The 12690-nt window shown below is 42.8% G+C and overlaps 1 protein-coding gene across 5 annotated transcripts in view; it reads left to right on the top strand.

The window, feature by feature from the left end:
- The window catches only part of ENOX2 (ecto-NOX disulfide-thiol exchanger 2), a 291168-nt gene extending 284310 nt beyond the window's left edge, over positions 1 to 6858 (top strand). For all 5 annotated transcript variants that reach the window (XM_069074066.1, XM_069074065.1, XM_069074064.1 and 2 more), the window contains 2 exons: positions 935 to 1020; positions 5238 to 6858. In XM_069074066.1, coding sequence (XP_068930167.1) covers positions 935 to 1020; positions 5238 to 5369 — 218 coding nt within the window. In that variant the 3' untranslated portion in view covers positions 5370 to 6858. The remainder of the gene's footprint in view (positions 1 to 934; positions 1021 to 5237) is intronic.
- The last annotated feature ends 5832 nt before the right edge of the window (positions 6859 to 12690 follow it).

The raw sequence follows: 12690 nt of genomic DNA, 5'->3' as shown, positions 1-12690 counted from the left end.
GGCATCATGGAGGCTAAAATAACCTGGATAATCTGCTCCTGCAGTTGGCCCAGAGCCATGCTCTGAGCATGCTAATCTTGAAGAGATCGAGCACATTCAACACAGAACTCCCCATCACTGTTGGTGTTGGCAGAGAACACAATCGTTTGTTCATGCTCTAAGTAGAACCTGCACAATCTCCCCTAGGGAGGAACTAGGCTAATCAGGTAGAGATGGAATTTATACTCCACAGAGCCATCACTAGCCATTTATGTGCCTAGGGCAAGTCACGCCAAATATACCCTGAAATCAACTTTGTACTTCAGGATACAAAAATAATGTAAGACAAATTCAGTTGTGAGTCGGAGGAGGAATTAGTTACATTAGTGGATCACAGATGGGTGTTATTAGCAATGCATACCATCTGGTAGTTTCCTATTTTCATCAATTATTCTCTGTAACTAGGTGTTGAGCTCAGTTATTTCTATATTCCTAAAGGAGTACATCACTGTCAACATGTAAATATCACAGATTTCAAAATGTACACAATCTTTTGAAATCACCAGCCTACATTTTTGTTGTCTCTCAATTTGGTGCCCTAGGGCAAAGCCCCAGTCACCCTACTTTAGTTAGTTCTCTAATACTACAAAAGAAGATACTATGCATAGCCCTTGAGGATGGAGACCAGACTCTATAAAGAACATGTAAATGAATTGTGAAAATTGTTCTTGAAATGAACTCATGACAAAATCTTAGCATTCATATCATTTTTGATATGCTGAGTGGTAGGGAGATGGCTCCTAAAATGTCAACTTTCTGTTTGAGATTGGTCCAGACCTGTGATTTTATCAGTGTAGGAACTCCCAGTGTGGAAATGCCTTATACAGATACTGAGTCATAACTTGCAAATTTACAAGGTATCTCAAGGTTAACGCCTATGGTATTTTCTCTGTAGGTATAATATCCGCATTTCTTCATGTGCACCCATTTGGAGCAAGTATTGAATACATTTGCTCTTATCTACAGCGTCTTGATACCAAGGTATTTATGGGAGGGGAGGAAACTAGGGTGGTAAGAAGAGGCTATGGTGGATTCCTTCTAAACATACGGTGAAAAAGCCTTTTATATGTAGTCAAAATGATCCATTTTATCTTCTGTGATGCTCTCTATCTCTTATTTGGTCATGACTTCTGCCCTCCATAGATCCCAAAGGTAATTTCTTCCTCACTCCTATAATTTGTTTATGATGTTACGTTTTATCTCTGTGTCATAGAGCCAATTGGTGCTTAAATTAGTATATGATGTTAGGTGTTAATCTAAGCCTAATTTGTGCCTGATGGGGCAGCTAGCTGGTGCTACAGGTGGATAGAGCACTAGGCCTAGAGTCAGGAAGACCTGAATCCAAATTCAAAACCTCAGACACTTACTAGCTGGGTGACCTTGGGTGAGTCACTTCACCTTGTTTGCCTTAGTTTCCTCATCTGTAAATGAGCTGGAGAAGGAAATGACAAACCACTCCAATATCTTTGCCAAAAAAACCCAAATAGGGTCACAAGGAGTTGGGCACAACTGAAAAATAACTAAACAACAACAATTTCTGCCAGACTGCTTTCCAGTTTTCTCAGCAGTTTTTATCAGCTATTGAATCCTTACTCCAGGAGTAGCTGGAGTCTTTGGATTTCTGGAAGACTAAGTGAGCAGAACCAGGAAAATAATCTAATCTAGACAATAACAACATTGTAAAAACGAACAAATTTGAAAACCTTATGAACTGTAATCAGTGCATTGAGTCACTGTGATTCCAGAGAACCAGTGATGAAAAATGTTGTCCCCTCCTGCCAGAGAGGTGACAGCTCAAGATGCAGAATGAGGCGTACATTTGGGGACATGGATAATGTGAGAAGCAGTTTCGCTTGACTAGAGATATTTGTTACAAATGTTGTTTCTGTTTTTTGTTTCCTGGGAGGTAGGAGGAGGTGGGAGGCAGAAGAAACAAATTCTTGTTTACTTCCAAGAATAACCAGATTGTCAGGATCCTGCAACCTCTGGCACAGGCGTGCCTGAGAAGGGCTCAGAAAGTGGAGTTAAGGATACAGCTGTCCCTGACCTTGTGCCACAGTCATCTTTGCTCAAATCTTTTGGTGTTTTCCATGCCCAGGTTGTCAGGCAGTTTGCAGCATGGTCTAAGACACGAGACACCTGTAGCAATACATCTTTCCTGAGGTTCCAGAGACAAACAAGAAAAGCTCCATAGTCAGCCAGACTCCCCAGAGACGCACTTGTCTGGGACTAGGAGATTTCACTTGGATCTCTTGTTCTCTTTGCTGTCAACACATAAACTATTCCAAACCCCTTCTCAGAGGCCTGTTCGTTCCTTGTTTTTCCCACTGCCTATGGGCAGTCTCAGAGTGGGAGCCATCGGTAGCAGTAGCCCCACAAGTCAGCTGTCTTGCCCTCCTGACTATCATAGTACCAGTCAGGTTTCTTCTAGCATAGTATCTCCTGCTATAGTAAAAATGACAGCTACAGAGTTCAGTACACAGAAAACTGGACTTGGAATCAGGAAGCCCAAAGTTCAAATACTGCGCCAGACACTTGCTAGCTGTGTGACCCTGGGCAAGTCACTAAACTTTTGTCTGCCTCAGTTTCCTCAGTTATAAAAATGAAGAGGGCTTAATGCCCTCTTAATTCCTTTCCAGCCCTAAAGTTGTGATCACATACATAACTGCAATTTAGAACTGTTTCTATGTCATTAATATTAGAGGTAGTGAGCTGTGGTGGAAAGAAAACCAGCCTCCAAGTCACATGACCTGGCTCTGACACCCATGTAAGCATAGGCGCATTGACACTTCACACTTTCCCTTTTGGAGCCTCAGTTTCCTCCTCTGTGAAATGGTGACCATAGCTGCCCTGCATTCCTCATTGGGGCAGTTGCTTTTAAAAACTTAAGCACTCAAGAAATGGTAGTTCTTACTAACAAAATGTAAATATTCCAAACCAGAGTCTTCCCTCTTGGTCTCTTCCAGTGGAGCCACAGGTTAAGTCTCAAATAGCCAACCAGAATATGACCAAGGGCCAGCACGGGCTACAGGTTGGACAGACTGCCTCCAAATAATCAACAGTCGACTCTTTAATTGTTACTCATCTTGTGATTAGATTAAGAGACAACATGATATAGAGATCTTAGTGAGGGGGGAGACCTGGATTTGGAGTCAGAAAACCTGGGTTCAAATCTTATATCTGCTAGATACTACCTATGTGACCTTTTCCCTCTCTAGGCCTCAATTTCTATTCCTGCCACTGGAGGCAGCCTGGACTTAAATCCTGCTTCTGATACTTACTAGGTGTGTGACCCTGGGTAAATCATTTTGTCATTCCCAGCCTTAGTGTCTTCATTTGTAAGACCAGAGAGTAGGACTCAGTGGCCCCTGAGATCCCTTCTAGTTCTAGGGCTAGAATCATATGATGTCCAAGGATTCTCCCTTTCTGCCCCAGGATGATCATCTGTGTCTATTGCATTCCCTCTACCAGTGTAGATTGGCATTTTCCCTGCAACTTCGAGGGGTGCTTAGAACACCAAAGTTAAGTAACTTAACTGGCACAGCATAGGCGCTTACTCCATGTTTCTTGATTGATTGGTTAAATAACACTTGTCAAGGGTCACACTATACAAATACGTGTCAGGGGCATAATTTGAACCCAAGTTTTCCTGACTTCAAGGTTTCTACCTGTGTGCCTATAGCAAAAAGAAATGTTACTTCTTCCAAGAAGTCACGGGAATCATAGGTTTATAACTGGAAGGGACCCTGAAGGCCATCTAGCACAACTCCCTCATTTTACAAATGGGTAAACTAAGGCGTAAGAGGGTGAAATGTTTTGCCCAAGGTCATACATGTATTAAGTAGCAAATTGGCATTCGCATACAGATCCTCTGGCTCCCAGTCCAACCCTCTTTCAGTTCAGTTCAGTGGAAAAGGGGCCTTGTGATAAGTGCCTCAGCGGTATTTGGATCCCTGCCAGCTGCTACCCAGAAGCATCAGTGGCAGACGTGGGCCCTGTAGAGACTGCTGTCCTGCTGCCATCTTCACTTCAATCCATTTCCATCACTCTATTTGCTCTATGAATGAGGTAAAACCAGGGTCTCTCTTCATTTCTTTTTTCCCATTTTCTTCCTTTTTTTAAAAAATGGTTTTCTTTTTTATTATGAACTTAAGAAACATCAACCAACACAAGGATTTCAATATACAAAGAAGAACCAAATAAAGATGATAGACAAAACTATAAACTTTTGTTACATGTAGTCAGGGAGTTTTTAAGCATATATGAAATTTAACATGGTAATAACAAAATTGCCCTACTCGTCCCTTTCCAAACCTCCTTCTCTCCTCTTCTCTGTGTCGTTCTTTTCTTTTTTGCATCTCTATCACTACCCACCAGCTCACCCTCCAAAAAGCCCCTGTTCGTAACAAATAATTACACTCAAGCAAAAAAAAATCAACACATTGGCCATTTCTGAAAATGAATGTTTCATTTTGCACCTGTAGTCAATCACTTTGGCCAAGAGGTGGGAGGCATTGGCCTTCTGAAATTTGGATCTCTCCATTTGGTGTGGGGTGCCCAGCAATGTTGCCTCAGTGGATGTGGGCCAATGTTCCAGGGGCAGGGAAAGTGTTTTCTGTTAAGAAATCAGTGGGCCTCGCTATGTTGTCTGTGTACCTCCCCCATCCTGGAGTTCTATTTGCAAAGAGCAAGGCATCTCAGAAATTCCCCCAGCCTGCCCATTTTGTACCTTTTTTATTCTTAGTGACACCCTCTTTTAAGCTCCTCAAGTGCCAAGTTTATTCATAGTTTCCATCTCCTCTTCTCTCCTTGCTACTAAAATCTCTTTTCATATTCCCATTCAAAGTCAGGTGTAAATGGCCAGTAATGGCTTAAAGTACTATTGGCATTTTAACAAAGCTCAGAACCAGAGCATGGAAATTAAAGCACTCTGGGTATAAGGAAAAGCTCCACAATCATTGGCACTGGTCAGAAGTAGAATGGGCCCTCCATCACCAGAGGGCACTTCTGGGAGTCTGGTTCCATTTTGATTGGGCTTATTATTGGGGGAGTTTCTGTTCAGGTAAGGCTTGAACTGGATGGCCCCAGCGTGAAGATGGCTGGGATTCGACAAGCCCAGGAGTGGTGTCAATGTCAATGAGCTTTGCTGACCCAGGAGTGCAGAACTGGCTCCCATGATACTGTTCTCTCACCCATAGATTTGCACCAGCGAAGTGGAAACTCTCATGAGCCGCCTGCAGTGCACCTTTAAGCAGGAGATGACCGGAGTTGGAGCCAGCCTGGAGAAGAGATGGAAATTCTGTGGCTTTGATGGTCTCAAGATGACCTAATCTCCTTTCCTTTCACTATCCAAGATACTGGAAGGGAAACAGTTATCTAAGCCTGGGAAGTGATAAAAAAAAAAAATCTATCTATGTTGTTTTCGTTGGTTTTCATTGGTTTCTGTGATTGTTCTGTAGAATTCGCTTTAGCCTTGTAGCTCCCCTTCTGAAATCTGTTGTAACAGGGGTGGATTATAGATAGCACAGCACGTTCTGCTAAAGGCCCTCAACAGACCAGCTCCAACCTTAAGTGTGGCCATTTCTCTCCCTTAGTGGGTTGTTTGGTTGGCTTTTTTTGAATGAAAACTTTCAGATGCTCAAAAAAATTACAGCTTAGGGCATCTACTGTGTCTATACTGCTGTTCTCGAGCCTTGGCATTTTGGGGTTTTTTTTAAGCACACTGTTATTGGAAATGTTTTGACAGTTTGTATATGATGTGTTTTTCCAAAATCTCCCATCCTATAAACATTGCTCCTCTCACAAGGAGCCATTGGTAGAGCTTCCAATATCTGAATCATATTTCCCCTTGGTAATGCTACAGGAGGCCAGCCAGCCTACAGTCAGGTACCGACAAGGGCGCGAGCGCACACACACACACACACGCACGCACACACACACATTTGGTAGAGATGCTTCACCTTGCCCATCTTTTGAAGACAGACTATGGTTCATGGTTTCTTTATTTTTTGATTGTTTATTTTGACAGAACAGTCACGAGCCAGAAGTTGACACGTTTTCCAAAGTGGTTCTTTCTTCTCTATTAGGTAGCTTATTTCAGAATTTACAAGTAAAACTAAATTTTAAAAAAAGGTCCAATATATTGGCATCAACAGCAGCCTAGTGTGGCTGACGTGTTTACATCGTCTTCAGCATCATTTTGTAAATAATCTGCTTCTAAAGGTGGGCGTATTTCATTTTCTACAAGCTAGACAAAACAATGACTACATCAGTAATGGGATTTATTTTCATATTGTCTCTGCTCCAGCCTTTCACAGAATCAGTAAGCCCTTTCCTCCTGCCGTCAGTGTCCCAGTCAAGAGCTCACCCACTGATGTAAATATCCTGTTTACTTCCTGCTGAATGTTTCCAAAGATATGCTTTGAGTATCACTAGCTCATTGTACTTTCACAAAAGAAGGACCAGGGTTTCCTCAGTACTGGGGAGGGGCAGGGCAGCTCATGCCCCTGAGATAGGGCCCTCCAGGCTGCCAGGACCAACTGAAGTTTGCATTGGAGGGTCTGGTTCAGAAGTTCTGCTTAGTTGTTTAATGGAGACAGGTTGGGGCTTGAACATCTGGAGACAAATTGGTCTGGCCTCTTATGCGGTGCTTTTTTTCCCAAATCAAGCACCCCTGCCCTTTAGTACTGGCTTAAAATAGTGTGCTTGTGTCTGCAAAGAACATGAGGAGTATTTCAGGAGAATACCTTGTAAACAAGATGTCAGTACTGTTTCCGGTGTATTTTTCAATTAATAAAATAAAAGAAATTTTATGCCATCATTCGGTGTCATGTCTAACTCATTTGTGCCATACGGATAGGAGGGCCTACACTTCATTTCTAACTCGTCGGGCGTGTCGTATTATCTTAACTATGCAGTATTGTTTGGACACTGAAAGTAGGGCTTCTCCCTCAGGTGCCCTTCTGGGCCACAAGGAGGAAGGATTAATAGCAGTGGCAAAATAAGTAATAGCAATATCCTGCCTTTAGAGAACAGTAGAGAGAGGCCACAACCTTGCATCCCCCTGCCTCTGGCCTCCTTCCACTTAACGATTAACATACTCACACCTGCTCATACCCTACACATCCCAGTGTTTCTAAAGTCTTAAACTCAACACATCCAAAACTGAATTCTTAGCTTTTCTACAAACCCTCTCTGCTTCCAAACTTCCCTATTACTGTCAAAGGCAATATTGGGACACTACCCCAAGTACCACCATCGTCCCAGTCCCTCAGGCTCACAACCTAGGAGTCATGGTGGATCAGGCTCACAATCAGAGGCTGGAGGCTGGCTTCCAACCCATTTCTTCCTGATCCCAAGTCCACCCCTCTATCCACTATACCACAGCAAAAAGATTCTTTTTCCCATGGTCCATGAATTCTGTGAATCTTGGATCCTGGGGTGAGGCCACAGAAAGCAACTTCAGAGAGCTCTAAGGCCACACCCCCAATCCTGTGGACTTCTCTGGAGAATGATCATCTTTCAGGCCCACCAGCCAATGCCCCCACTAACTTTGGGGTTAGTGATGTTTGGGGACACAGATTCAGAGATGGTTTTACAGGAGGCTTTTGGTTTATAAACTGAGAGAGACCACACCTGCTACCTCCAAATATCTGAAAAACTGTTCTTGGCCCCTGAAGGATAGCCCTAGAATCTCTAGAGGGTGTGGGGAGTCAGACAACAGTCAAAAAGCATTTGTTTGGGCTCTTACCACTTGCCAGGCACCATGCTGAGCAATGGAGACACAAAGAGGCAACAGAGAGTCCCTGCCCTCAAGGAGCTCCTAGTCTAATAAGGGAGACAACATGCAAACAACCCTGTACAAACAAGTGACAGTCAAGGTAAATTGGAGGTGATCATAGAAGGAAAGCAAGAGATAAAGGTAAGAAGGGAGAGTATTCTAGGCATAGGGGCAGCCAGTGTTGGTACAGGGAGTGTAATGTCCCAGGAACAAGGACAGTGTTTCCAAAGGAGGTGGGGATGAGTACAGTGTAAGAAAACCAGAAGGATGAGAAGGGCCAGGATATCAGAGGATTTTATATTTGATCCTGGAGGCAACAGGAAGTCACTGGAGTTGCCTGAACAGAGGGTGACATGGTCAGACCTACCCTTTAGGAAGATCAATTTGACAACTGAGGAGGATGGACTAGAGTGGGCAGAGCCGCCAGGAGGCTGACCTGGGCCTGACAAGGAAGCATTCCTGATCCTTGAGAAGTAGCAGAAATGCAGAGAGATGACACTCCAAAATTCTGGCCTGGAAGCCCCAAAAGGAGAGAGGGCAGGAAGTCGAGAGTAAGAAAGGGTTTGGAGACTGTTGGGGTCTTCTCTGTGGAGATTACAAAGCAAAGTATGTTACCCCAGCAATACTCTCTACAAAGAGCCAGCAGTCCATTTTTGAACCTGACTTGTGCCTAAGCCAATTACCTAATAGGTGGCACAGTAGGTTGAGCACTGGGCCTGGAGTTAGGAGGACCTGAGTTCAAATCCATCCTCATATACTTCCTAGCTGTGTGACCCTGGCCAAGTCACTTCACCTCTGTCTGTCTAGGTTTCCTCAATTGTAAAATGGAAATCATAATAGTACCTACCTCCCAATATTGTTGTGAAGATCAAATGAGATAATATTTGTAAAGAGCTTAGCACAGTACCTGGTACTCCCTTCTTTGCTCCTTCCTTCCTTGTTTTTTTCCTTCTTTCTTTCCCTCCTTCCTCTCTCCTTTATTCCACTCTTCCCTCCTTTATTTCCTCCTTTCTGCCTTCCTTATTTCCTATAAATCAGTATAGTTTTTCATTGTTTTGAGGGTAATGGAAGTTACCAGAAATCTACACCATTGGAGAATCAACTATGAGTTTGGGACTCCTGAGTCATCAAGGCCTGTCCAGACCTTTCCTGCTGTACTGAGGAAAAAACTCTATTCCCCATTTTCATAAAAGGCTATGTTGTAGGTTAGCCTGTTGCTGAGGCTGAGACTTGACAAATGAGCTTGTGCTGAGATACTTAGGGAACATCTTAATGGCCTTGATTTCTGCCTGTTAACGCTGTTAAAACCCAAAGAAATGTAAAAAAAAAAAAAGATGCACTGTGACAGGCCTGACAAGAAAAGGGAGCACTTTGAACAGCTCCTATTAGCAGAGAATTATTGTTGGAGCAGGACGCAGCTGCTTTAGCTGAGAAATGGTCCCCATCAGGGCTAGGGGAAATAAGAAGAGGCAGCCAGCCACCTGGGGGGCTGGAGCTGCCCCTCCCCAGTCCTATTTTCCTTTCCTTTGCCACCAAGACATGGCAGCTGGAGAAACAAATGCCTCTTGGTTCTTTCTCTATTGGGTCCTTTAGTCAAAGATCTTTCTCATATATATATACATATATATACACACACATATACAGATATACATATACACATATATACACACACATATACATATATACACAGATATACATATATAGACATTTAATATATGCACATGTCTATACACATAAACATACATTTCATAAATATATATGTTTCTATAGATTTCAGATAATAAGAGAACCCCCAAACCTCCTATAAAGGACCTCAGAAGCCATCTGGTCCAGCCCATACTTGAACAAGAAAGGCCTCTAGAACATCAAGGAGGTCATTCAGCCTGGCCTCCCAAGGCTTCCCAAAGCAGCCCCCTCCCACTTGAGAATAGCTCTCATGGTTAAGATGGTTTCCCCTCCATGTAGCTGAAATTTGCCTCTCATAAGATCAACTTGTACTCATTGCTCCTGGTTCTACGCTTGAGGGCCAAACAGAGCTAGACTAACCCTTCTGCTTCCTGACTTCTCCAATATTTCAGTTAATCTGTGATTTCATCATTATAGGTTTCCCCCCCTCCTGCAACCCATCCACACCTTTTCAGAATGAAGGAGATATCCAGAAAAATAATCCATAAGACTACAATCATTTAAATGAAAAAAGCACTAAAAAGTAGCTGAATTCTAATTAGTTGTAATGACCAATCTCAGATCCACAAAATACACTTCCTGCCTCTCAGTAGAGAGGGAGAAGACCACAGGTGAGAAATGTGGTATATACTGTCAGATAAGGTCATTTTGTCAGCAGCTTTTGCTCAATGGTTTTCCTTTGTTGCAAGAGAAGGGCCAGTGGGGAAAAGAATAGAGGAAAATAAAGCAAGAAGGTGGCGTAATGCACAGTGTGTCAGACTTGGAGTCAGGAAGAAGTGAGTTCAAATCCTGTTTCTGACACTGTAATGTCTTGGACAAGTCACTTAATCTCTCAACCTCAGTTTCCTCAACAGTAAAACTGAGATAATCTCCCAGGAGTGTTGTGAAGATCAAATACACAAATGCCCACTATGGTTATTATTATAATATAATAATATTAATATATTATTATTATATGTAAAAAGCAAAAGGCATCAATAGAACTTTCATTAGAAAACATTTTAATAAATCAGTTCCTCAATGCTTTCACCATTGTGTTGGCCCCAACACAAATTTTCTTCTTGTATGTGTATTTGACTTCATCCTGTTACTCCCCCCAAATTTGGCTTCTTATAGGGTGTTAGGATCCAGATATGGCATCACCACCTCCCATTCGTGACAACTGTCATCAAAACACTGACAAACTTGCCCTATTATTTAGCTATTGATTTTCTTCTTGCCTGTTTCATCTCTGAATACTCTTGGGAGGCCGTGGCTCAGCTGTTTCACACTAAGATTTCTATAGATTTTATTTTCCCTTCCATTGCTTTCTGATGTTTTTTGAATACACTGGGACTGTTGCCTTGAACTCAATTGCCATAGTTAGGGCCTCTCTTAGCATCTACTCTTATTTTGCTTGTGTTCCATTTCACCTCCCAGTTGACTATTTTGTTCTATCCTTCTGCATCTCCACAATTTCATCCAGCAAAGTCTCAACTTCCCCATATGGAATTTTATATACCTTATTTTTAACCTACTAATCCTTTCTCTAAACCAGGGGTGGGGAACCTGCTCTAAACCCTTTGAAATTGACTCAACCAAAAGCTGGGGGGTTCACCACACTCTCTTTCCTCTCATAAATTCTAAGATAGATCTTCTCAAGATTGTCATGATTTCTATTTTCAACAGTCAGTTAGTTCCTCCTTGCTGGTCAGAGTCAGGTCTAGGATAGCATTTGGACTCCCACTAGCTTCCTCCACTTTTGAAGGGTGAAATTATCATTCAGATACATTTGGGGGGGGGGGTAACTGTAGTGAGGGCTTTTGCCTTTGGCAGAAAGAAAGTTCCGGCAGATGTTCTGAGAATTGAAATCCCTTATCACTCCTACATTGTGACTGGGCATTAGGTCTGTGATGTTTCCCAAATTCGGCATCTTATTCCTCCTCCTCTCCAGGTATTGTGTCCATTATTTGTGGTCACGCCACAATGTTATTTCTGTCTCCCCCTCCATTGAGCTTTGCTCAGATTCTCACCACTATGCTTCCCCTCCACCACGGCCCTGGAGTCCCTTGGTTCCCTCACATGAGTATATCTTATTAGATACCCAATGTCATTTTCACTGCGCTTTTTAGCTGTTATGTTCCTTTTGGTCTGCTTCCAAAGCCACATTCCGATCATGAGTCCCGGCCCTGCTAGTCTCAGTGATAGATACCTGAAGGGGAAAGGGGACGACGGGGACGAGGCTGAATTTGCCTCCTTGCATTAAGACCTCAAGCTCCCTAATGCTCACAGGTAATATGATGATGACTTCACCTTTTGCTCCACTTGTTTCTGCTAGGGGTGATGCCATTTACTCATTCTTCTGGGTAGATAACTTTAGGGTTCTCTTTGACTCTTCCGTCTCCCCTACCTGTCAATTTCTTTTTTTTTTTAATGCTTTATTAACTTCTGATTTACATCATTCATTTCCGCCAGATTTTGAGTTACACATTTCCCCCAGGTTTTCCCCTACCCACTGCCCCAAAATAGCAGTCCCACAGGATATCCCTCTTCCAATCTGCTCTCTCCCATATTTTCTCCCATACCCCTTTCGACTTTTCCAGTGGATTTCTATGCTTCAGTGCCTATATATCTTATTTCCCAATTACATGTAAGATGGTATTAATAATAGTATATATATATACTTATATATACACACACACATATATATATACATATATATTTGAATATTTGATTTTAAAACTTTCAATTCCAGATTCGTTCCCTTCCTTCCTTGTCACCCACCCTTACTGGGAAGATAAGCAGCTCAGTATAGGTTGTACATTTGTGCCTAATGCAAAACAATAACATAGTAGATATATTGCAAAAGACTGACTATATTTCCCTCCCTCCTATTCCACCTCCCACTTGTTCTATTCTCTACTTTGATCCCGTCCCTTTTCAAAAGTGGGTGCTTCCAACTTCCCTCCCCCCAGCCTGCCCTCCCTTCCATCATTCCCCCTCTCATCCCCTTCCCCCCCCCACTCTCCTGGAGGGTGAGATACCCTATTTAGTGTGTATTTCACTCCCTCCTCAAGCCAAATTCAATGAGAATAAGGTTGACCCATTCCCTTTTGCCTTCCTATTCTTTCCCTCCATTGTAACCATTTTCCCTTGCCTCTTGTGTATGAGATAGTTTACCCCAATCTGTCTCTCCCCATCTCCTC

Source organism: Petaurus breviceps, unplaced genomic scaffold (genome assembly GCF_028583685.1).
Source record: "Petaurus breviceps papuanus isolate PSGF00001 unplaced genomic scaffold, PetGlider_PUasm1.0 90881, whole genome shotgun sequence".
NCBI lineage: Eukaryota > Metazoa > Chordata > Mammalia > Diprotodontia > Petauridae > Petaurus > Petaurus breviceps.
This window is presented reverse-complemented; position numbering and strand designations above follow the sequence as displayed.